Consider the following 24,189-nt stretch of genomic DNA (forward strand, 5'->3'; position numbering starts at 1 on the left):
GTGGTGGGCACCTGTAGTCCCAGCTACTCGGGAGGCTGAGGCAGGGGAATGGTGTGAACCCAGGAGGTGGAGCTTGCAGTGAGCCGAGATCGCGCCACTGCACTCCAGCCTGGGTGACAGAGCGAGACTCCGTCTCAAAAAAAAAAAAAAAAAAAAGACCAGGAGATTCTTCTTTTTAGAGACAGGGTCTCACTCTGCAGTCTTGACCTCCTAGTCTTGATCTCGGCTCACTGCAGTCTTGACCTCCTAGGATCAAGCAATCCTCCTGCCTCAAACTCCCGAGTAGCTGGGGCTGTAGGTGCAAACCATGCCCAGCTAATTTCTAGTTTTTCGTAGAGACGGGGTCTCCCCATGTTGCGCCAACACTGGGATTCCAGGCGCGCGTCCCTGCGCCCAGTCCAGCCTTTATCGTGTGAAGGGTTAGTGGTAAGCGGGACACCCTGTTCCTCTCATCCGCCCTTAAAGCCTGAGTTCACCTGATTTCTCATCACTCCACGGCAGGGATGGGAGGGAACGACCTGGAGTCTGTGAGCATCACGTGGGGCTGGGTGGCTCCACCCATGTCCACATCCAGGGTCCAGAATCACAGAAGCCCCATCACAGTCCAGGTGAAGCAGCCGGCAGGCAGGGAGACGGCACCTGTTTCTGCATCTGCACCTCGCTCCAGGGGCGCGGCCTCTCAACGCCAGTGACTCCACCAAGGCCTGGCAGATGGCCTTGGCGTCAGCATTCCAGCCCAGCTCCCCAGGCTTGGCGAGATCATAAACCCGAGGCAAGAACAGGTGGTAAAATTTAAACTTTATTTGTCCAATGTGTTCAATTCCAGATTGTGAATTAGAAATGCCTCAAGAACTGTCAACGTCTGATTCAGCTCCAGCATCCTTGGCCACCTCCCCGCCTGGGAGTCAAGGGTCCTGGTTCTGCCTCAAGCAGGCCACGAGCCATGCTGTAGAGAGGCCAGTGGTCACAAGCAATGAGCCCACGACAGGATGCGGAGCCCTGGCTTGAGGGAAGGGGAAGGCCTAGGCCTGTGCTGGGCTCCAGGGCTGGCAGCCACCAGCCCTTCCTCCAGGCATGGGGGACACCCTGACAGGATCTGGAAGTCTCCATTTACCCAAAAAATGCAAGAGCCATGATCAGTCATGGCAACACTGCACGCGGTGCTGAGTGACCGTGTCCAGTCTGGCTCCATCCCTCCCGCACGGGGGACAAGCTTCTCCAAAGAAGCCTGGCCAAGGTGGAACAAATACCCTGATGTCGAAAAATGTCTAAAAATCCCACAAATGGAATTTTCAAAGAGAGCAGAAACCTCCCGCAGGAGGGAGGCAGCGAGACTCTGAACACTCCAGCAAGCACTCTGGACAGACCCATAAGTACATCACGGTTTCAAGAAACAAGCCCCACCGGGGTGGGCTGCCTGGAGATGGATCCCTTTCCAAAAACCGAAAAGCAGAAGGAAGAGACGGGGGTGAATGGACGGTGTGTGGGGGCGAGGTGTCACTTCAGAAAGGTTCCCTGGGTTTCCGGCGACGCCCTCCTTCAGATGAGGGCCGCAGGCTTCAGAGGCGTGCGCTGCTGCTGGGTGTGCAGCCCCGAGAGGTCTCGGCAGCGCCCGGGTCTGGCTTTCCGTCTTACAGTTCATCTTTCACAGCTTTCTGATCATCATCTTCCTCCATGTCTGGCTCCTCTGCTTCTTCCAGGTCCTCGAGATCCTGGGATACAGGAAAAGGTGGGGGACACGTTGGCTGCAACGGCTGAGGCTGCCGGCACCCAGCACCCCACGATGCTCACACTGGGGACCAGCCGGCCACGTTGGACATGGCGACCGGCCACTGGAGCAGCCAACCCTGGTCTTTACGAGATACACGGGGTCTTCCCAGGAAGAGTGAGGCCTGGGGGATTTCTACCTATAGCAGGATGAATCAGAGCCCCCACTGTGTCAGGAACCCTGGGAGTCCCAGCTCAGCCTTGGACCCTTCCACTGGGCATGGCAGGCATATGTGTGCCTCCCAGCTTGGCACCATGGAGCCTACAGAGAGTTCACATCTTGGCAGGGACAATAGCCCCAGCATGATGTTCAGGCAGTCACCGCTGGCGTGACCCTTCTACTTCCAACCCTCAGGCTCTGGCCAGCGACAGACCACAGGCAGCACAAGGGGCCGGCCTCCGTCCCCCGCCTGGGCAGGGTGTTTCCAGCTCCCACTGTGCACCAGCACTCCCAGCAGGCCCTGCCAGCCTAGACTGACCATGCCCTCATCTCCCTCACCATGGTCAAGCACCCTGCCCCTGCCACATCCTCCCAACACCAGCCCTCCTGCTTCTCCAGCAGAGTCACCACTGCTGCTGGCCACGTGCTGACAGGCAGGACTGAGCTCCTGAGGGCGTCAGACCCATGTCTGCTCCCTTGTGCCCAGGCTCCGCCAGCGGGCTGGGGATGGACATGTGAGTCCAAGTTAGCAGCGTGTGAGGAACCGGTGCCACGCGTCTGAAAAGGTTTTCTAAGCAAAATCTGGTTTTTAAGATGTCTTTGACCTCGCCCCCTAAAGTGCTGGCCAGGGAGAGCTGTTTCAGCAGAGCGCTGGGAGCACATCCCTTGCCCTGCTGGGCAGAGGTGTGGAGCCCCAGAGCCCTGGCTGCACAGACGTGCCTCCGACAGCACCGTTCTCATCACAAGCCAAGCCCAAGTGGGCATGTCCCATGGGGCCGCGGGGCTGAATCCCAGAGACCGGCCCAGGGCTGTGACCCCACTCACGTCATCATCCCCTGCCCCATCCTGGCCACCGCTCTCCAGGAACTTCTTAAAACCATCCAGTGTGCGTTCCCCATTGTAATCGATGACCTGTGGAAGACAGGGATGAGTGCAGGGGCTGGTCCTGGCCCAGAACCAATCTCCCAGCACTGGCTCCTCCTCCCTAGAGAAAGGCAGAGCAGGCCCAGCCCGGTGGCTCACGCCTGGAATCCAGCATTTTGGGAGTTCAAAACCAGCCTGGGCAATATAGTGAGATCCCATCTCTCTCAAAAAAGAAAAAAAGGTGGGTGCTTCTGAAGGAGCTCCCACAGCTCTTCTTCCACCCAACTAGCCCCAGGCTCCTTCCAGACAAAGCAGCACCCAGGCTGGCGTGGAGACCATCGCTCTTCCCAGGGCCCGCCCCGGCCCCATCTAGAGGGAAGGCGCACCGTCCTGTCGACGCTGGCAGGAAAGAACTTGAGTGTGGGGAAGCTGTGCACTTTGATGGCCTCCACCTCGTTGGCGGTCGAGTCCATCTTGGCGATAACGATGTTCTCATGGTCCTTGTACGTTTCTCCCAGTTTATCCCAAATGGGAGCCAACTGTTTGCAGTGACCACACCACGGGGCATCTGAAAAGAAAGCAGTTCTAGGGTGTGTCCTGGACCACAAAGTCGCTGGCAGACGCTTCCCCGGGAGTCCGCACACCTCCCGCGTGCCCTGGGGGCACAGACCTGGGAAGCTGAAGGGGCAGCACTTACAGAACTCCACGAAGACGTTCTTGTTCTCGTCAAAAGCCACCTCTTCAAAGTTCTTCCCAACAAGCACCTTCACAGGCTGCTTGTCCCAGTCCTCCGGCAGCTCCTGGCTCATCAGGTGGGGCTGGAGGGCAGGCAGGGCACCGTGAGGGGCGGTGCCGCCTGGGGGACCACAGAGCTCCACAACCCTCACCCCTGCCTGGCTGAGGTGCACGGCTGCCCTTGGCATCACCAGGATGGCAGCCGCGGAAGCCAACAGTGCCAAGAATCCAGGAAGAGAAGGCTGAGCCAGTGGGCTGGGCCCAATGAGCCCACGTAGGCCACACCCTCGCCCGCCAGGAGGCTTCCCTGAGGAGCATCTGGGCCAGCAGTGTCAACAAGAGGGCTCCTACAGGTCCCCAAGGGTGTGACAATAGTGGTCTTCACACGATCTTGGGCTCCGTCTTCTTATCTGAAGACCTTACTTTGAGGATGAAGCCCAGGACACTGAGAGCCCAGACCCCCTAAGGTGGCAGCTCTATCTGGGGGGCAGCCCTGGCCCGGGATGCGCCCGCACCTTGATTTTGCCCTCCAGGAAGCGGTGACAGAACTCTGTGATCCTCTCTGCTGTCAGCTCATCCGATTCGGGCTTGTACTTGGTCATCTCCTCCTCCAGGGTGATGAGACGCACGGCTGGGCACTCTTCCTTCTTCAGGCCAAAGAACTCCAGGATGCGCTGGTTGTCCGTGTGGTCGCTGTCGATGAAGATGAACAGGATCTGGGGGAGAAAAGGAGGTTGCACAGGTGAGGGAGATGGCTGGCCTCTGCCTCCAGCCCTGACGTCACTCAGACGGTGCGGGAGACGGCTGGCAGGCTAGCCTCTGCCTCCAGCCCTGACTTCGCTTGGAAGCAGATCATGCCCCTGGTACCTTTCGTCCAACCTGGACTCTGGGGTTGCCCAACCAGACCAGCAGGTGACTGGGAGCAGAGGTCTGGCCTGGCTGGCCCCTCATCTACATCCAGGCTCTCCTGAATCGGGTGCCTGGTCTGGTCCAGGAGGCAGCCTCAGGAAGGCCCCACACTTCTGTCACCTTAGGAAGAGTCGTACTGTTCCCTGGCACCGCCCCACGAGCCACCCGGAGGAGCAGCTCACCTTGCCCTTAAAGCTCTCGGCTGCCGTCCTGAAGCTGCTCAGTTTGCCGTCGTAGTCAGACACACTCTTGGGCAGGAACAGCAGGATGTGAGTCTTGATTTCACCTCCAAAAATCTTCGGGGCTGTCTGTGTTATAAACTTCAGTTACTGGGTCTGAGTCACACGCTGTTAACGCGGAATGTTCTCCCAACGGCCTCCAATGCTAGATGCTGGACAGCAGTGGTGACCAGGAGCCTCATGCTACCCCCAACCCACTCCTCCCCGTCCCCAGCCTGGGGGATGCATGGCAGCAAGGGAGCCGCACCTGCTCGGTGAACTCGATGACAAGGGGCAGCTGGTTGTATTTGATAAAGTCCAGCAGGTTCTCCTTGGTGACCTCCCCTTCAAAGTTGTTCCGGCCTTCATCAAACTGTGGACAGAAAGGGGGCCCTGACTGAGCACTGCTGCCAGGAGCACAGCCCCCGGGCCCGCATCTCCCTGGATGTGGGAAGTCACAACAGCCAGCAGCCCTGCCCTCCTGTGGCGTTTCGAGCCACAGATCCCAGCAATGGGTATAGGACATGACTGTTCCCTGACAGCCAGACTGGCTCTGGCCACGGCCTTATGGCTGCCAGTGAATTCAACAGCTGGTTTTACATCCACAACTTGAGCCTGGTGCATGTGGTTCCAGCAACCCTTGAAGTGTGGCCCATCCCCAGGGCCCCCAACCCTTTCAGGGCACCCATGTGGTCAAAGCTATTTTCTTTCTTTTTTTTTTTTTTAAGACGGAGTCTCGCTCTGTCACCCAGGCTGGAGTGCAGTGGCCAGATCTCCGCTCACTGCAAGCTCTGCCTCCTGGGTTTACGCCATTCTCCTGCCTCAGCCTCCCGAGGAGCTGGGACTATAGGCGCCCGCCACCTCGCCCAGCTAGTTTTTTTTGTGTTTTTTAGTAGAGTTGGGGTTTCACCGTGTTAGCCAGGATGGTCTCAATCTCCTGACCTCGTGATCTGTCCGTCTCGGCCTCCCAAAGTGCTGGGATTACAGGCTTGAGCCACTGCGCCCGGCCCAAAGCTATTTTCTTTTGTATTTATTTTTGAGTCAGAGTCTCACTCTGTAGCCCAGGCTGGAGTGCAGTGGCACGATCTTGGCTCACTGCAACCTCCGCCGCCCGGGTTCAAGTGATTCTCCTGCCTTAGCCTCCCGAGTAGCTGAGACTACAGAAGCCCGCCACCACGCCCGGCTCATTTTTTTTTTTTGTATTTTTAGTAGAGATGGAGTATTTTAATAGATAGTTTCACCAGTTGGCCACGAAGGTCTCGATCTCTTGACCTCATGATCCACCTGCCTTGGCCTCCCAAAGTGCTGGGATTACAGGCGTGAGCCACCGCGCCCCACCGGTCAAAGCTGTTTTCACACTCACACTTCTCTAGCCTTTGCACTCTCCCGCTCACGTGCTGCGGCACAGATCCACAGAGGCTGCTGGCTGTGTGGTGTCGCAACAGCGGGAGGGCGGGAGAGGAGGATCCTGCTGGAGGAATCTAAAACACCACTTAGCAGTAAATTGTTTTTTTTTTTTTTTTTTTTTTTTTGAGGCGGAGTCTCGCTCTGTCGCCCAGGCTGGAGTGCAGTGGCGTGATCTCGGCTCACTGCAAGCTCCGCCTCCCGGGTTCCCGCCATTCTCCTGCCTCAGCCTCCCGAGTAGCTGGGACTACAGGCGCCGCCACCACGCCCGGCTAATTTTTTTGTATTTTTAGTGGAGACGGGGTTTCATTGTGTTAGCCAGGATGGTCTCGATCTCCTGACCTCGTGATCCGCCCGTCTCGGCCTCCCAAAGTGCTGGGATTACAGGCTTGAGCCACCGCGCCCGGCCAGTAAATTGTTTTTGTCTGGGAAAAATTAGTTTCCATAAAGGTGTGATTTATAACATGTAATGGGATGATTATTCTTTTAAATTAACTTGGCCACAGTGACTTACGCCTGTTAAGTCCAGCATTTTGGGAGGCCAAGATGGGTGGACTGCTTGAGGCCAGGAGTTCGAGACCAGCCTGGCCAACATGGTGAAACTCCATCTCTACTAAAAATACAAAAATAAGCTGGGCGTGGTGGTGGGCACCTGTAATCTCAGGTACTTGGGAGGCTGAGGCAGGAGAATGGCTTGAACCCGGGAGGCGGAGATTGCGGTGAGCTGAGATCGCGCCACTGCACCCCAGCCTGGGCAACAAGAGCAAAACTGTCTCAAAAAAAAAAAAAAGGGCCGGGTGCAGTGGCTCACACCTGTAATCCTAGAAGTTTAGGAGGCTGAGGCAGGTGGATCACTTGAGTTCACGAGTGTGAGACCAGCCTGGCCAACATGGTGAAACTCCCACTCTACCAAAAATACAAAAAATTAGCTGGGTGTGGTGGTGCGCATCCATAATCCCAGCTGTTTAGGAGACTGAGGCAGGAGAATCACTTGAACCCAGGAGGTGGAGATTGCAGTGAGCCAAGATCGTGCCACTGCACTCCAGCCTGGGCAACAGAGCAAGACTCTGTCTCAAAAAAAAAAAAATACGGCCGGGCGCAGTGGCTCAAGTCTGTAATCCCAGCACTTTGGGAGGCCGAGACGGGCGGATGATGAGGTCAGGAGAGCGAGACCATCCAGGCCAACACGTTGAAACCCCGTCTCTACTAAAAAATACAAAAAACTAGCCGGGCGAGGTGGCGGGCGCCTGTAGTCTCAGCTACTCGGGAGGCGGAGCTTGCAGTGAGCTGGGATCCAGCCACTGCACTCCAGCCTGGGCGACAGAGCGAGACTCCGAGACTCCGTCTCAAAAAAACAAACAAACAAACAAACAAAAACAAAAATCAGTTGGGTGTGGTGACACCTGCCTGTAATCCTAGCTACTCGGGAAGCTGACGCAGGAGGACTGCTTGAGCCTGGTAGGTAGACATTGCAGTGAGATCGCACCACTGCACTCTAGTCTGAGTGACAAGAGTGAAACAGGCTGGGCGTGGTGGCTCACGCCTGTAATCCTAGTACTTTGGGAGGCTGAGAGGATCACCTGAAGCCAGGAGTTTCACAGCAGCCTAGTGCAACATGGTGAAAGCCCGTCTTTACTAAAAATACAAAAATTAGCCGGGCATGGTGGCGGGTGCCTGTAATCCCAGCTATTTGGGAGGCTGAGAGGCGGAGGATGCAGTGAGCCAAGATCGCGCCACTGCATTTGAGCCTGGCAACAGAGTGAGACTCTGTCTCAAAAAATAAAAAATAAATTAAATAAAGAAATAAAATGGAAGAAACAAAAACATTTTTTACATTCTTAGTTCTAGTTTCTAATACAACAGATCCTGAAAGGCACAATCCACATGCCCGTAAGGCTCTGGCGATCCCTAATAATGTGAGGCAGCTTCAGGGAGTCAGTCCTCAGGCCACAAGATGGAGAGGCTGTGGCGGCCCAACCACGAGGGGTCAGTCTGCAGCTGAGGATGCGGCCTCGGCTCAGGCTCAGAAAGGTGCTCCTGGGCTGAGGCTCTTCAAGTGAGAATTTTGGGTGAGCCTTCCATCATTCCCTCTGAACTACATTTTTATTTTAAAAATTTATTTTATTTTTTTTATTTTTTGAGATGGAGTTTTGTTCTTGTCACCCAGGCTAGAGTGCAACGGCGTGATCTTGGCTCACTGCAACCTCCACCTCCTTAGTTCCAGTGATTCTCCTTGCCTCAGCCTCCCGAGTAGCTGGGATTATAGGCATGTGCCACCACGCCTGGCTAATTTTTGTAGTTTCAGTAGAGACAGGGTTTCACCATGTTGGCCAGGGTGGTCTCGAACTCCTGACCCCAGGTGATCCACTTGCCTTGGCCTCCCAGAGTGCTGGGATTACAGGCGTGAGCCACTGAGCCTGGCCCCCAATTTTTTTTTTTTTTTGAGATGGAGTTTCACTCTTGTTGCCCAGGCCGGAGTGCAGTGGCAGGATCTTGGCTCACTGCAACCTCTGCCTCCCGGGTTAAAGCGATTCTCCTGCCTCAGCCTCCCAAGTAGCTGGGATTACAGGTGTACGCCACCACACCTGGCTAATTTTGTATTTTTAGTAGACGACGTTCCTCCATGTTGGTCAGGCTGGTCTTGAACTCCCAACCTCAGGTGATCCGCCTGCCTTGGCCTCCCAAAGTGCTGGAATTACAGGCGTGAGCCACCGTACCTGGCCCGAACGACTTTTTAAAAAATTTATTTATTTATTTAGAGATGGAGTTTCACTCTTGTTGCCCTGGCTGGAGTGCAATGGCATGTTCTCGATCTTGCCTCGTTGCAACCTCCGCCTCCCAGGTTCAAGTAATTCTCCTGCCTCAGCTTCCCAAGTTGTTGGGATTATAGGCATGTGCCACCATGCCCGGCAAATCTTGTATTTTTATTAGAGATGGGGTTTCTCCATGTTGGTCAGGCTGTTCTCAAACTCCCGACCTCAAGTGATCCGCCTGCCTCGGCCTCCCAAAGTGCTGGGATTACAGGCATGAGCCACCACATCCAGCTAAAAAAATTTATTTTACTTTTATGTTTTGTAGAGACGGTCTTAGCATGTTGCTGAGGCTGGTCTCGGACTCCTGGCCTCAAGCAATCCTCTTGCCTTGGCCTCCCCGAGTGCCGGGATCACAGGTCTGAGCCACCAAGCCTGGTACCCTCCCCTCATTTGAGAGAGAGTCTTGCTCTGTCGCCCAGGCTGGAGTGCAGTGGCGCAATCTCGGCTCACTGCAAGCTCCACCTCCTGGGTTCATGCCATTCTCCTGCCTCAGCCTCCCGAGTAGCTGGGATTACAGGCGCCCGCCACCACACCCGGCTAATTTTTTGTATTTTTAGTAGAGATGGGGTTTCACCGTGTTAGCCAGGATGGTCTCGATCTCCTGATCACCTCGTGATCTACCGCCTCGGGCTCCCAAAGTGCTGGAATTACAGGTGTGAACCACCGCGTCCGGCCCCCTCGAACTTCTTAAATGAGACTTGGGGAAATGAATCACTCATCCTTTCTTACTGGCCATTTCTCCTTATGCGTCCTCAGAGTTACTTCGAAACCAGGTGCCATTTCCTGCTCTTGTGCACGCTGTGCCCAGGTCACCCTGACTGGGCCTGACCACCAAAGAGCTGATACTAAACCAGGCCAGGAGCACCAGTCACCCCTGCCCAAGCCCGAGGGGCAGAGACTTCCAAGCCTGCTACATCTTCCCCAGAGGGGCAAAGGTGGATAAAAAGAGGCAGAAAAGCCAAGGTCAGGAGGCCCTTGGAGGGAATCCTTTGGAACACGAGCTGCTGATCACATCTGGGCTCCCAGTGGCACTGGTGGGCTCGCACTCTGCCCACGAGTAACGCTGGGCTGCAACTGCAGGCAAACAGAAAATCCCCCCCAGCCCTGCAGAACGTCTCCGGCTCCCTCCAGAGTGTCAGGTGCTGCCTACATCATCTCGTGCCAAGAAGCCAGGAGGAGACACTGCCGCAGCTGTCCCAAGGCTGCCATCGTTTCAGCAGAGATGCCACATCACACTCGATCATGGTCTACTGTGGTAAGGGAAACCGGTCCCCTTAGCAGGGCACAGCAGCAGGAGGCCAGCCCCGCCAGGCCACAGTGACAAACAACACAGAAAGGCCCAATGCAGGCCAGGTGATGTAGCTCACACCTGTAATCCCAATGTTTTGGCAGGCTGAGATAGGAGGATTGCTTGAGCTCAGAAGTTTGAGACCAGCCTGGACAACACGGTGAAACCCCATTTCTACAAAAATATTAAAAAATAGCCAGGTGTGGTGGCGCACACCTGTGGTCCCAGCTACTCAGCAGGCTGAGGTGGGAGGATTGCTTGAGCCCAGGAGGTCGAAGCTGCAGTGAACTGTGATTGTACCACCGCACTCCAGCCTGGTAACAGAGCAAGACCCTTTCTCAAACAACAGGCCCAGTGCTGCCGGCTGGTGGAGAAGACAAAACGAAATATCAGCTCTCACACCCATGGTCCCAGTGACCAGCGGCCCCCGCAGAGGCTTTCCTGGGTTGCAGTGCCCGCTAGGGAAGGAAGGGAAGAGCAGGCAACAGTGGGCCACACAAGAGCACCTGACTCAGCCAGGCTGCCCACTGTGGCCAGTGAACACACAGGAAGACCTCACTCACTTTGAGGGATGGAAGTTAATAGCCTGGAGGAAAAGGAACAAGTTGGACTCATCCTCTCAGCTGTGGGGCGAGCTCTGACTTCTAGCGCAGCCCCTACTGTGTGCACAGCACAGGGGGCCGGGCTTCTGCCTGCAACCACCACATTCACCATCACAGACACCTGGGCCACCTTCGGTGGGCAAGAAAGCACCACCCACCAACTGGCATCAGACCCAAGTGGGGTTGTCTGTGCCCAGCTCTAGTGGACTCCAGAGAATCGAGGCAGAATGGTAACCTGTGGGGAGCCCACATGGATGGCCATGTGTGAGCCCTGGCAGGCAAGAGCAACGAAACTGCCCTCCCACCTTCGCGGACACATGACCACCAAACTGTCCACAGAGTCCAAACGGCCACTCCAGACATCCAGGGCACTGAAGGAGCTGTGGGCTGTGTGACAAAACAGGGTTCGCAAGTTTCATGGGCCCTGGAGAAAGTCTCCCCCAGAACCCAAGTTTCAAGACAAGACTCGGAACCTTCTCTCTCTTTTTTTTTTTTGAGACGGAGTTTCGCTCTTGTTGCCCAGGCTGGAGTGCAATGGCATGATCTTGGCTCACCGCAACCTCTGCCTCCCGGGTTCAAGCAATTCTCCTGCCTAAGCCTCCCGAGTAGCTGGGATTACAGGCATGTGCCACCACGCCCGGCTAATTTTGTATTTTTAGTTGAGATGGGGTTTCTCCATGTTGGTCAGGCTGGTTTTGAACTCCCGACCTCAGGTGATTCGCCCACCTCGGCCTCCTAAAGTGCTGGGATTACAGGTGTGAGCCACTGCGCCCAGCCTGGAATCTTCTTTCTAATAAAAGCTCTAAATAGACCTTTGCTTCCCTCAACTTTATCCAACACCACACTGGCTTTTTCTAGTTAGATGTTAGTTTCCTGGGCACCCTGCAGTGGTGACTGTGTCATTTAGAAAAACCCTCTTCCTTTCAGGAACGTCAGGAAAACATCTCCTGGTGAAGAGCATCTACTGTCTTGAGTTCTCTTGAGGAAGTGGCTGCAAAAACAGCTAAGTGACAAGAACAAGGACGTGGAAACAAGCCGTCCTGACCCACCCACACCACACTCCAGGAAGGCTCCACCCTCCCTCCTACCCGGTCCCAAGGAGTGCTGGATGCTCAGTGCTGATTACAGAAAGTGAACGGGTTGGTGGCTCACGCCTGTAATCCCAGAACTTTGGGAGGCCGAGGCGGGTGGATCATGAGGTCAGGAGATCAAGACTATCTTGGCAAACACGGTGAAACCCCGTCTCTACTAAAAATACAAAAAGTTTAGCTGGGCTTGGTGGCGGGCGCCTGAAGTCCCAGCTACTCGGGAGGCTGAGGCAGGAGAATGGCGGGACCCGGGAGGCGGAGCTTGCAGTGAGCCGAGATCGCACCACTCACTCCAGCCTGGGCGACAGAGTGAGACTCTGTCTCAAAAAAAGAAAAAGAAGGCCGGGCACAGTGGCTCACGCCTGTAATCCCAGCACTTTGGGAGGCTGAGGCGGGTGGATCACGAGGTCAGGAGATGGAGACCATCCTGGCTAACACAGTGAAACCCCGTCTCTACCAAAAATATGAAAAAATTAGGCCGGGCGCGGTGGCTCAAGCCTGTAATCCCAGCACTTTGGGAGGCCGAGATGGGCGGATCACGAGGTCAGGAGATCGAGACCATCCTGGCTAACACGGTAAAACCCCGTCTCTACTAAGAAATACAAAAAATAGCCAGGCGAGGTGGCAGCGCCTGTAGTCCCAGCTACTCGGGAGGCTGAGGCCGGAGAATGGCGTGAACCCGGGAGGCGGAGCTTGCAGTGAGCTGAGATCCGGCCACTGCACTCCAGCCTGGGCTAGAGCGAGACTCCGTCTCAAAAAAAAAAAAAAAAAAAAAGAAAAAATTAGCCAGGCGTGGTGGCGGGCGCCTGTAGTTCTAGCTACTCAGGAGGGTGAGGTTAGAGGATCACTTGAGCCTGGGAAGCACAAAGTTGCCGTGAGCTGAGATTGTACCACTGTGCTCCAGCCTGGGTGGCAGAGTGAGAAACCCTATCTCAAAAAAAAGGGCAGCCAGGCGCGGTGGCTCACGCCTGTAACCCCAGCCCTTTAGGAGGCCGAGGTGGGTCGATCACCTGAGGTCGGGAGTTCAAGACCAGTCTGACCAACATGGAGAAACCCTGTGTCTACTAAAAATACAAAATTAGCCAGGCATGGTGGTACATGCCTATAATCCCAGCTACTAGGGAGGCTGAGGCAAGAGAATCGCTTGAAGCCAGGAGGCGGAGGTTGTGGTGAGCTGAGATCGTGCCATTGCACTCCAGCCTGGGCAAAAAGAGCAAAACTCCGTCTCAAAAAAAAAAAAAAAAAAGGCAAATGGGGCTGGGTGTAGTGGTTCACGCCTGTAATCCCAGCACTTTGGGAGGCTGAGGCAGGCAGATCATGAAGTCAAGAGATTGAGACCATCCTGGCCAACATGGTGAAACCCCATCTCTACTAAAACAAAAATTAGCTGGGCATGGTGCACACCTGTGGTCCCAGCTACTTGGGAGGCTGAGGCAGGAGGATCGCTTGAACCCAGGAAGTGGAGGTTGCAGTGAGCTGAGATTGCACCACTGCACTCCAGCCTGACAACAGAGCAAGACGCCGTCTCAAAATAATAAATAAATAAATAAACAAGGTAAATGTTGTTACATGTTTTATCCTAAATGGAAAAAAAAAAAACAAAAACTAACAGTCAAAAGCAGCTCTTCTGGGATGGCTGTGGCAGGAGAGTGGCCAGAGGGCCCACAGCTGAATGCAAAGGCCACAGGTGTCAGTGCTGCCTACAACCCAACTTGGCAAAGCTGCAGAACATACCTATTGGGCCAAAGGTGCCAGGAGCAAGGTTCCCTTAATGATAAGGAGAGCAACGCCACCCTCTGCAGACCAACCCCGGAACTAACGCGGGCAGAGCTGCCTGGGCCCACTCACCTTCTTAAAGAGGACAACCCCATCTTTGTCGAGCTGGTATTTGGAGAACACGTCACTGTTGGAAGTGATCCCAAATGGTATGTCATCGATGGCCTCTGCCGCCTGCAAGAACTGCTTGGCAGAGTCTGACTCCACGTCCTGAACGAGGAGGGAAAAGCAGAGGTAGTCACAAGCCCACAGCACCAAGCAGTAGGGGCAGACCCTGTAATGCCTGGGCCCGGGGGGGACACATGCAGAACTGCCAGCCGTAGCCGCGGACCCCTCCTCAATGGATGACAGAAAAAAGAAAGACTGGAATGACGCTCTGGTCTCTACCTTGAAGAAGCCGATGACAGCCACCTCGCTGGACTCCACCAAGGACTCTGCAGCTGCGCCGTCAGGCAGGGTGGTGGCAGCCGGGCCCGTGCGCTTCTTCAGCCAGTTCACGATGTCATCAGCCTCTCTGCCAGCTAACCCCAAACAAATGTAGGTTCCACTCTCAAACAGGGAGTGCCGCCCGCCCTGCTGGGCCTGTTCCTGTCTTTACTCTCTGCCAGCCAGGTTGAGGACACCTGACTCACCCTAAGCAAGATGTTTTCCCACCACGGAAGAGGTCTGGTGTCATCGGCCCGCCTCCTAAACCCCAGTGTATATGGGACTGTGGTTGTGTTTATGGCGAGTGGGGAGGAAAGAGGATGATTCTCTCTATGAATAACAGGATCACAAACTCATTTTTTTTTTTTTTTTTTTTTTTTTTTTTTTTTTTGAGACGGAGTCTCACGCTGTTGCCCAGGCTGGAGTGCAGTGGCGCGATCTCGGCTCACTGCAAGCTCCGCCTCCCGGGTTCCCGCCATTCTCCTGCCTCAGCCTCCCGAGTAGCTGGGACTACAGGCGCCCGCCACCGCGCCCGGCTAATTTTTTTTGTATTTTTAGTAGAGACGGGGTTTCACTGTGGTCTCGATCTCCTGACCTTGTGATCCGCCCGCCTCGGCCTCCCAAAGTGCTGGGATTACAGGCTTGAGCCACCGCGCCCGGCCAACTCATTTTTTTTCTCTGATCTCTCGGCATTTTGTTTTCTCTTTTGACACAGGGGCTCACTCTGTTACCCAGCTGAAGGCAGGATCCTGGCTCACTGCAGCCTCCACCCAATGGGCTCAAGCAATCTTCCCAACCTCAGCCTCTCAAGTAGCTGGGGTACAGGTGCATGCTATGATACCCAGCTCATTTTTGTATTTATTGTAGAGACGGGGTTTTGCCATGTTGCCCAGGCTGGTCTTTAACTTCCGTGCTCAAGCACTTTGCTCACCACGACTTCCCAAAGTGCTGAGATTATACGCATGAGCCACCAATCCCAACCTTTTTTTTTGGAAGACAGGGTCTTGCTCCGTCACCCAGGTTAGAGTGCAGTGGCATGATCATGGCTCACTGCGACCTCGAACTTCTGGGCTCAAGCAATCTTCCCACCTCAGGCTCCCAAGTAGCAGGGACCACAGGCATATGCCCCCACACCCAGCTAACTTTTTTTTTTTTTTTTTGGAGACAGTTTCACTCTTGTTGCCCAGGTTGGAGTGCAATAGTGCAATCTCGGCTCACTGCAACCTCCACTACCGGGTTCGAGCAATTCTCCTGCCTGAGCCTCCCGAGTAGCTGGGGATTATAGGTGCCCACCACCACACCCGGCTAATTTTTAGTAGAGACAGGGTTCCCCATGTTGGCCAGGCTGGTCTCACTCCTGACCTCAGGTGATGCACCTGCCTCGGTCTCCCAAAGTGCTGGGATTACAGAGGTGAGCCACTGCACCCGACAAATTTTTCTTTTTCTTCTTTTTTTGGAGACAGAATCTACCTCTGTCGCCCAGGCTGGAGAGTACAGTGGCACGACCCTGGCTCACTGTAACCTCCTCCTCCCAGATTTAAGTGATTCTCCTGCCTCAGCCTCCCAAGTAGCTGGTATTACAGGAGCCCGCCACCACGCCCAACTAATTTTTGTATTTTTAGTAGAGGCGGGGTTTCACTGTGTTGGCCAGGCTGGTCTTGAACTCCTGACCTTGTGATCCGCCCGCCTCGTCCTCCCAAAGTGCTGGGATTACATGCGTGAACCACCGTGCCTGGCCAATTTTTCTATTTTTTGTAGAGATGGGGTTTTGCCATGTTGCCCAGGCTGGTCTCAAACTCCTGGGATCAAGCAATCCACCCACCTCGGCCTCCCAGTGCTGGGATTACCGGGATGAGCCACTGTGCCCAGCCCCAGCTAATTTTTCTTTTTTTTTTTTTTTGAGACGGAGTCTTGCTCTGTCGCCCAGGCTGGAGTGCAGTGGCGCAATCTTGGCTCACTGCAAGCTCCGCCTCCTGGGTTCACGCCATTCTCCTGCCTCAGCCTCCCCAGTAACTGGGACTACAGGCGCCCACCACCACGTCCGGCTCATTTTTTGTATTTTTAGTAGAGACGGGGTTTCACCATGTTAGCTGGGATGGTCTTGATCTCCTGATCTCATGATCTGCCTGCCTCAGCCTCCCAAAGTGCTGGGATTACAGGCGTGAGCCACCGTACCTGGCCTGCCCCAGCTAATTTTTCTATTTTTTGTACACAGGGTTTCACCATGTTGCCCAGGCTGGTCCTCTGCATTTTTAAAATTTTATTTTATTTATTTATTTATTTTTTGAGACGGAGTCTTGCTGTGTGGCCCAGGCTGGAGTGCAGTGGCGCAATCTCGGCTCACTGCAAGCTCCACCTCCCAGGTTCACGCTATTCTCCCGCCTCAGCCTCCGAGTAGCTGGGACTACAGGCGCCCACCACCACGCCCGGCTAGTTTTTTATATTTTTAGTAGAGACGGGGTTTCACCATGTTAGCCAGGATGGTCTCGATCTCCTGAACTTGTGATCCACCCGCCTCGGCCTCCCAAAGTGCTGGGATTACAGGCTTGAGCCACCGCGCCCGGCCTAAATTTTTATTTTTTGAGACGAAGTCTTACTCTGTCGCCCAGGATGGAGTGCAGTGGCACGAGATCAGCTCACTGCAACCTCCATCTCCCGTGTTCAAGTGATTCTCCTGTGTCAGCCTCCCGAGTAGCTAGGATTACAGGCGTGCACCACCATGCCTAGCTAATTTTTGTATTTTTAGTAGAGATGGGGTTTCACCATATTGGCCAGGCTGGTCTTGAACTCCTGACCTCAGGGGATCCACCCATCTCAGCCTCCCAAAGTGCTGGGATTACAGGCATAAGCCACTGCGCCCAACCTGCTCCGCATTTTCTAAATTTTCTTTGACATGTACATTAATCAAACACACATGTTCTCACCCAGGAGTCTGACACGAGGCCTCATCTTAGAGAGGTGGTCAGTAACTCAAAACTCAGTACCAGTTTTTCTACCTGTGGGAACAGGCCGACACCTAGTCCACCTAACTCCCGCCTCCTAACTTATCCCAGGCATTTCAGAAGTTCTCGCCAAGGGCCCACTCTACGTGTCTCCCAGACTAGGAAGATGACACACTTTATGCCACCAAAGGCAATCAAACGACAGAGAAGAAACCTACTCCTCCTGGGAGACTGAGGCTAAGGAATGCTGACCCTTTCCCTCTTAGAACTTGACTCCTGGCCGGGCGCGGTGGCTCAAGCCTGTAATCCCAGCACTTTGGGAGGCCGAGACGGGCGGATCACGAGGTCAGGAGATCAAGACCATCCTGGCTAACCTGGTGAAACCCCGTCTCTAGTAAAAAAATACAAAAAAATAGCTGGGCGAGGTGGCGAGCGTCTGTAGTCCCAGCTACTCGGGAGGCTGAGGCAAGAGAATGGCGGGAACCCGGGAGGCGGAGCTTGCAGTGAGCCGAGATCCGGCCACTGCACTGTCTCGGCGACAGAGCGAGACTCCGTCTCAAAAAAAAAAAAAAAAAAAAAGAACTTGACTCCCTGGTCCGAACGGGGAAAACCCCATTCAGATGTAGAAGGATTCTGCCAGTGCTAACAAGACGGTCACCAGTAACAAGTGGATTTAGGAGTGCTCATCTCATCTGCAAACCTGAGTGTTAGTGACAGAACCACGGTGACTTTGCACAGAGCACTTCCCATTCCAAAAGTCAACGTGTAAAAAATGGGAACATCAATCACGCCTGTAATCCCAGCACTTTGGGAGGCTGAGGCGGGGGGATCACGAGGTCAAGAGATCGAGACCATCCTGGCCAACATGGTGAAACCCCACCTCTCCTAAAATACAAAAATTAGGCCAGACATGGTGGGTCACGCCTGTAATCCCAGCACTTTGGGAGGCCGAGGCGGGCAGATCACGAGGTCAAGAGATTGAGACCATCCTGGCCAACATGGTGAAACCCCATCTCTCCTAAAAATACAAAAATTTAGGGCCGGGTGCGGTGGCTTAAGCCTGTAATCCCAGCACTTTGGGAGGCCGAGACGGGCGGATCATGAGGTCAGGAGATCGAGACCATCCTGGCTAACATGGTGAAACCCCGTCTCTACTAAAAATACAAGAAAATTAGCCAGGCGTGGTGGCGGGCGCCTGTAGTCCCAGCTACTCGGGAGGCTGAGGCAGGAGAATGGCGTGAACCCGGGAGGCGGAGCTTGCAGTGAGCCGAGATCGTGCCACTGCACTCCAGCCTGGGGCACAGAGCAAGACTCCGTCTCAAAAAAAAAAAAAAACAACAAAAATTAGGCCGGACGCAGTGGCTCACGCCTGTAATCCCAGCACTTCAGGAGGCCGAGGCGGGAAGATCAAGAGGTCAAGAGATTGAAACCATCCTGGCCAACGTGGTGAAATCCCATCTCTACTAAAAATACAAAAATTATCCAGGCTTGATGGTAGGCACCTGTAGCCCCAGCTACTCAAGAAGTTGAGGCAGCAAAGTCACTTGTACCCGGGAAGCGGAGGTTGCAGTGAGCAGAGATCACACGGCACTCCAGCCTGGTGACAGAGCGAGACTGTCTCAAAAAAAAAAAAAAAAAAAGAAAAGAAAATAAAAGAAAAAAAAGAGAGAACATCAAAACAGCCAAGTGAGAGGCAACCACAGAGTTTGCTGCCACTAGAACAGGACAGGGCACACCTGCTTAAGGGGACAACCCTGCTAACACTAGAATGAACTGCTTTCGGGCCGCCCATCATGTGCATCTGACGTGCCACAGAACTCGTTTTACAGATGAGTCTTCTTTTGCCACAGTCACTGATTTGGCTACACAGGGGCTCGGCCTCCACGAAGGCAGCTTCAGAGGTGGCAGATGAGCAGCTGAGGGCCCGTGCTACAGACAGAGCGGGTGGGCTTGGATTCGAGGTCTGCTACCGACATGCACAATGCTGTTACTCAGCTGCTCTAAGCCTCAGCCCTTTGTCTGGGAAAGGCCTGCCTCACAGAGAGGATGCAAGGAGAAATCACCCAAGCACATGGCGCGGCAGCTGGCACGCTCCAAACAATAGCTAGCAGGTGTCACCCCAAGAACTACAGCTACGCTGCTGCTCCTAGGAAGAGGGGCAGCACAAAGAGCCCATGTGGCCAGAAAGGCACCAGTCTCCTCTCCTCGCTAGTCAGTCTCCAGACAGACCTCAGTCAGCCGACCCCAGAGTGGCACTAGACAAGACAGGTTCTCCACTCGAAGGTTCTTCCAGGATGAAAACTTTCTTCACAGGACCCTCAGGACACAACAGGAGAACCCGGCCTGAGGAACGGGATCCCTCCAAGCCTCTGGAACCCGGCCTCCCCACCGCTCAGACTACTGCCTGTGCCTTTCCAAGCCGGCAGACCAGTCCCTCTCTAAAGACAGTTCAAGGGCAGTGCCACAGCCACACCTGTATATTCCTTGGGGGAAGCCGTGTCTCCGTTCCTGAAGAACTTGATGGTGGGATAGCCGCGCACGCCATACTGCTGGGCCAGGTCAGACTCCTCCGTGGCGTCCACCTTGGCCAACCTGATCTCGGAACCTTCTGCCTTCAGCTTCCCAGCGGCTTTGGCATACTCAGGGGCCAGAGCCTTGCAGTGGCCACACCAAGGGGCATCTGGAAGCGGAAATGAGATGCTAGAAAGCAGCCTTGATTTCTCGGCACTGCTTCCCTTTCTCCTCTGGCACTTCCCTTCATAAAAACCTTATCTACTCACCAAGATAACCCCTCCTAACGCACAAGGCTGAGCTGATAGCCTGGTGCTCTTGGGCAATATCAGGACAGAGGCCGTGAACGACAAACCACTACCAACCAACACCAGCGCCCACTCTGCTATGTCACCGTCAGCACAGGAAGACAAGCCTCTCAATGGTTGCTGACTTCTTATTACCTGTAGGCAACCAAGGCAAGGGTCTCCCTAGAATTTCCCTTTAAGAGTACAGACAAAAGTGAAGACGTGAACGTGGCGGCCTGTACCAGCACTGGCTGTGAGTACGGGATGCACATCCGTGCACACAGGCCCTGAGTTGCTTAGAGTGCGGGAATAAGACGATCTGTCAACAGAGTTAGCAACTGTGTCCGGCAAAAGATTCCCACCCCAGGGACAGAGCTCAAATCCTTATGGACGTGAGGAAGGCTTCGGATTCTCGTCCGAGACACCATCGGAATGACTACTGTGGCAAGGTGAAGGTGGGGTGGGCAGGAGCGGGGCGCCTTCCGGGTCGGCCCCCGGGGAAGACTCGGCAGGGCTGGACCCTGGCTTGCTCTGCTGGCTCACACAGGTCGCTCCTGTTCTTCTCGCACTAACAGGAAGATACTGCCGTGCGCAGGGCGCGTACCTGGACGGCCCCCCGGCTCCCAGCCAGGCTCTCATTCCCGAGAAACCCCGGACACGGCCCCCAAGGCGGCCAAGAAGGGCGCCCTTCAGTCCCGGGCGCGCCGAGGATCCCGACCCCGGGGGCGGCCGGGCCGTGCCTGCGTCCCAGAGCCTGGCCCGACGGCCCCGAGCCCCGCCCGCCCGCCCGCCAGGCCCGGCGCTCACAGAACTCCACCAGCAGGTACTTGTGGGCCGCCAGCGCCTCCGCAAAGTTGCTTTTCCGCAGCACCAGGACGTGGTCCTCCTCCTCGGGGGCGTCGGCGTACACCCGGGCGGCCGCGGCCACGGCCAGGCACAGCAGAGCGCGGCGCAGCATGTCGCACACGGAGCAGGCGGGGCGCTTCGGTTGGCGCCGCCGGGACAGCGGGGGCGACGAGAGCGCGCGCCGGTCCCGGCCTCGCCTTTATAAATCCTAGGTCCGGGGCGCGCCTGCCCCCCTGCCCGCGCGCGCTGGCCGCGGCGCGCACGCGCCCCTGGGCCCGCCTTCGATTGGCCGGCGGACTTCGAGGCTCGTCTTTGCCGCTCTCGGATTGGACACTCACACTAGGCCCGGCCCCGGATTCGGAAACGCTCCTGAGGCCTCCCTGGCCTTCGCCCGGGATTGGCCGAGGACCTCGCGCTCGCTGTCTTTCTTAGCCTTTCATTGGCTGCCGACGAGAACTTTTTCTGCCTTGGCTTCTAATTGGTGGCTTTCTTCCACACCTTCTACGGGTCTGGAATGGCTGCCACTTTCGGTAGCCGGAGCTCTGCGCCTCCTGATTGGCCAAGGGATGCGCGCACTCTGCGCGTTCCTTCGTCGAACGTGGCAGTGGGGCGGAGTTCCCAGTCTAGGGGCGGAGCTGCGGCTGCGCCTCCGAAACCCCTCGTGTTGCATTCTGACTGGACCGCGTACCCAACTGGCACGCCCCCTGGACCCCGGGCCGGAAGCTGGGGTGACGTAATTTCCGGCGCGCGTGTCAAGCGTGCGGCGGCGGCCCTGGAAGGTGGGGTCCGTCGCTTAGGGGCGGCGGTGGGCTCGGTCTGTGATATCCGGCGCGGTCCGACGCGCTCCGCGAGGTCACGCAAGACACCCACCGAGGCATGACGGCAGGGCCTTGGCACGGGAATCGTGCGCACAGGTCGAGGACGCCTCGGAGGGGATGAGAGCACAGGGACGGGGGGTTACGAGAATGGGGCTGGAGAGACAGGCGGGAGGGGCGGGACGTGGGCGCTGGGGACCTGCCGGCTCCCAGGCCCCAGGAAGACGCTGCCCCTGCGTTGAGCGGCCATAGGAAAGGTCCTCCCGGCTAAGGCCTTCAGGGAGCGGCCCTTTGCCCTGTACGATCTCTTCCCTCCCTTCCCACTGGTTGCCAAATCCTGTGAAGCTGTCCCTACTCTAGTGCTTCTCAGATGCTCTGGTCGGTTCAGGAGACCTCCCAGCCGTTATACAGCTGTGGAAATACCCTGGGTGCTGCTTCACTCCGAAGGCAGCAGCTGGGTTTGCCTCCCGACTCGACCCGCCACCGAGGCTCCCGAGCACTTGAAATGTGGCCAGTCCACTCGGGACGGGCTGTGAGTGCGCAGTGCACATCAGACTTCTAAGACTGAGTGTGCAGGGCCGGGCGCGATGGCACACGCGTGTAATCCCAGCACTTTGGGAGGCCGAGGCAGGCGGATCACGAGGTCAGGAGTTCGAGACCGGCTTGATCGTGGTGAAATCCCTACTAGAAATACAAAAATTAGCTGGGCCTGATGGCGCGCGCCTGTAATCTCAGCTACTCGGGAGGCTGAGGCAGGAGAATCGCTTGAACCCGGGAGGCAGAGGTTGCAGTGAGCCGAGATCACGCCATTGCACTCCAGCCTTGGCAACAGAGCAAGACTCCGTCTCAAAAAAAAATAAGACTGAATGTGCGTGTAGGGGCTGGGGGACACAAGGTACAGTATTTCGTTAATTACTTTGACTACTACATGTTGAAATACTCTGTATACATACGTTGGATTACATAATAATATTGAGGCCAGGTGCTGTGTGACTCACTCCTGTAATCCCACCGCCTTTGGAGACCGAGGCTGGAGGATCCATTCAGCCCAGGAGTTCGAGACCAGCCTGGGCAACATAGTGAGACCCCGCCCCCTGTCTCTACAAAAAATACATTTAAAAAATTAGCCATGGCTGGGCGCGGTGGCTCAAGCCTGTAATCCCAGCACTTTGGGAGGCTGAGACGGGCGGATCACGAGGTCAGGAGATCGAGACCATCCTGGCTAACACGGTGAAACCCCGTCTCTATTAAGAAATACAAAAAACTAGCCGGGCGAGGTGGCGGGCGCCTGTAGTCCCAGCTACTCGGGAGGCTGAGGCCGGAGAATGGCGTGAACCCGGGAGGCAGAGCTTGCAGTGAGCTGAGATCCGGCCACTGCACTCCAGCCTGGGTGACAGAGCGAGACTCCGTCTCAAAAAAAAAAAAAATTAGCCAGCGCTGTGGTGTGCACCTGTGGTCCCAGCTACTTGGGAGGCTGAGGTGGGAGAATCACTTGAGCCCAGGAGGCTGAGGCTGCAGTGAGCCATGATCCCACCACTGCACTCCAGCCTGGGTAACAGGTAGACACCCTGTCTCAAAAAATAATATTTGTTTACTCTTATATATATATATATATATATATATTTTTTTTTTTTTTTGAGACAGTGTCTCATTTTGTCATCCAGGCTGGAGTGCAATGGGCAATCTTGGCTCACTCCGCCTCCCGGGTTCAAGCGATTTTCCTGCCTCAGCCTCCTGAGTAGCTGGGATTACAGGCACCTGCCACCACGCCCAGCTAATTTTGTATTTTTAGTAGAGACAGGGTTTTACCATGTGGATAGGCTGGTCTCGAACTCCTGACGTAGGTGATCCACCTGCCTTGCCTTCCAAAGTGCTGGGATTACAGGTGTGAGCCACCGCACCCGGCCTCCTCTTTTATCTTTTAATGTGGCTTTTAGAAACTTTAAAATTACATAGAAGGTCTGCATTTTGTTACTGTTGGACACTGGCAGCCCTCCCTCTCCCTCACTGCCTGGAACCTGCTGCTCTCCTTTTCCCCAGGTGCCTGCCCTCTCCATTCCCCTCACTTTCCTCCGCTGGGAAGCAGCACCACCACTGATTTTAAAGTTGAAATTTGGCAGGGAAAAGGGAAATGCTCCCACGTTAAATGTATACACATTGACTGCAATAGCATCCTGACTTTTGAAATGGTAAAACGTAGAGTAAGTTGCTTTTGTACTTTGAGAGTTTGTGTTTGTTGATCAGTTGTTCATGCTTCTCATCCTTCACACAGGGAACTCCCTGCCCTAGAAGGTGAGTTCCTTGTGGTCAAGACTGGGTCCTCTGTGCCCCTCCCCCCAGTGCCAGCGGAGCAAAGGTCAGTCAGAGGCATAGGTTGTAACTGCTGGGAGAACTGTCTGCTTCCTCTGGGTGATTTTCTGGCCTAGAAGGAATATGAGTATGTGCCTCGCTGAGCACTGGCCTGGAGCCCACTCGGGAAACACCATCTCTTCAGAGCTCGTTTTGATTGCAGGCACGGTCCCTTCTGCCCTCTGGACAGATGGAAATTGCTTCAGGTTGCTGCACTATCTTCTAGCGTTTTTGTGGTTGCTGTGAGCTGTTTTACAGACCACAATTTGGGGCCTGAGACAAGCTGGGCATGGTGTTGCCTGCCTATAATCTCAGCTGTTTGGGAGGGTGAGGCAGGAGAACAGCTTGGGCCCGGGAGGTTGAGGCTGCAGTGAGCCATGATCATACCA

The 24,189-nt window shown here is 55.2% G+C and overlaps 2 protein-coding genes across 7 annotated transcripts in view; both read right to left on the reverse strand.

Moving 5' to 3' along the window:
• The window catches only part of MCRIP1 (MAPK regulated corepressor interacting protein 1), a 41,120-nt gene extending 20,213 nt beyond the window's left edge, over positions 1 to 20,907 (reverse strand). Inside the window, exon 1 of the mRNA XM_077973379.1 lies at positions 20,865 to 20,907. The gene's annotated coding sequence lies outside the window, so the exon portion shown is untranslated. The remainder of the gene's footprint in view (positions 1 to 20,864) is intronic.
• P4HB (prolyl 4-hydroxylase subunit beta) lies at positions 782 to 20,907 on the reverse strand. Of its 6 annotated transcripts, none has more exons than XM_077973336.1 (11): positions 20,598 to 20,907; positions 19,466 to 19,672; positions 14,012 to 14,145; positions 13,697 to 13,834; positions 4,922 to 5,026; positions 4,618 to 4,683; positions 4,042 to 4,242; positions 3,489 to 3,609; positions 3,178 to 3,359; positions 2,753 to 2,839; positions 782 to 1,712 (listed from the first exon to the last, which is right to left on the reverse strand). In XM_077973336.1, exons 1-11 carry the CDS (start codon positions 20,746 to 20,748, stop codon positions 1,632 to 1,634), a joined length of 1,473 nt encoding a protein of 490 aa, XP_077829462.1. In that variant the 5' UTR covers positions 20,749 to 20,907; the 3' UTR covers positions 782 to 1,631. The 6 variants fall into 6 exon arrangements, with proteins under 6 accessions (XP_077829462.1, XP_014976086.3, XP_077829460.1 ...); XM_015120600.3 differs by having other exon boundaries at positions 4,618 to 4,743; XM_077973334.1 differs by having other exon boundaries at positions 4,042 to 4,281; positions 4,594 to 4,743.
• Positions 20,908 to 24,189: the final 3,282 nt, after the last annotated feature.

This window comes from Macaca mulatta, chromosome 16 (genome assembly GCF_049350105.2).
Source record: "Macaca mulatta isolate MMU2019108-1 chromosome 16, T2T-MMU8v2.0, whole genome shotgun sequence".
Lineage (NCBI taxonomy): Eukaryota > Metazoa > Chordata > Mammalia > Primates > Cercopithecidae > Macaca > Macaca mulatta.

Excerpts from the sequence above, each read along its gene's own strand:
- P4HB (XM_077973333.1), bottom strand. The coding sequence starts at position 20,748 with ATGCTGCGCCGCGCTCTGCTGTGCCTGGCCGTGGCCGCGGCCGCCCGG. Across the intron at positions 4,744-4,921 it reads TCATCGAGTTCACCGAGCAG|ACAGCCCCGAAGATTTTTGG; the intron begins GTGCGGCTCCCT and ends TTTATAACACAG. Across the intron at positions 4,339-4,593 it reads GCTGCTCCTCCGGGTGGCTC|CCTGCCAGCCGTCTCCCGCA; the intron begins GTGGGGCGGTGC and ends GGCAGAGGCTAG.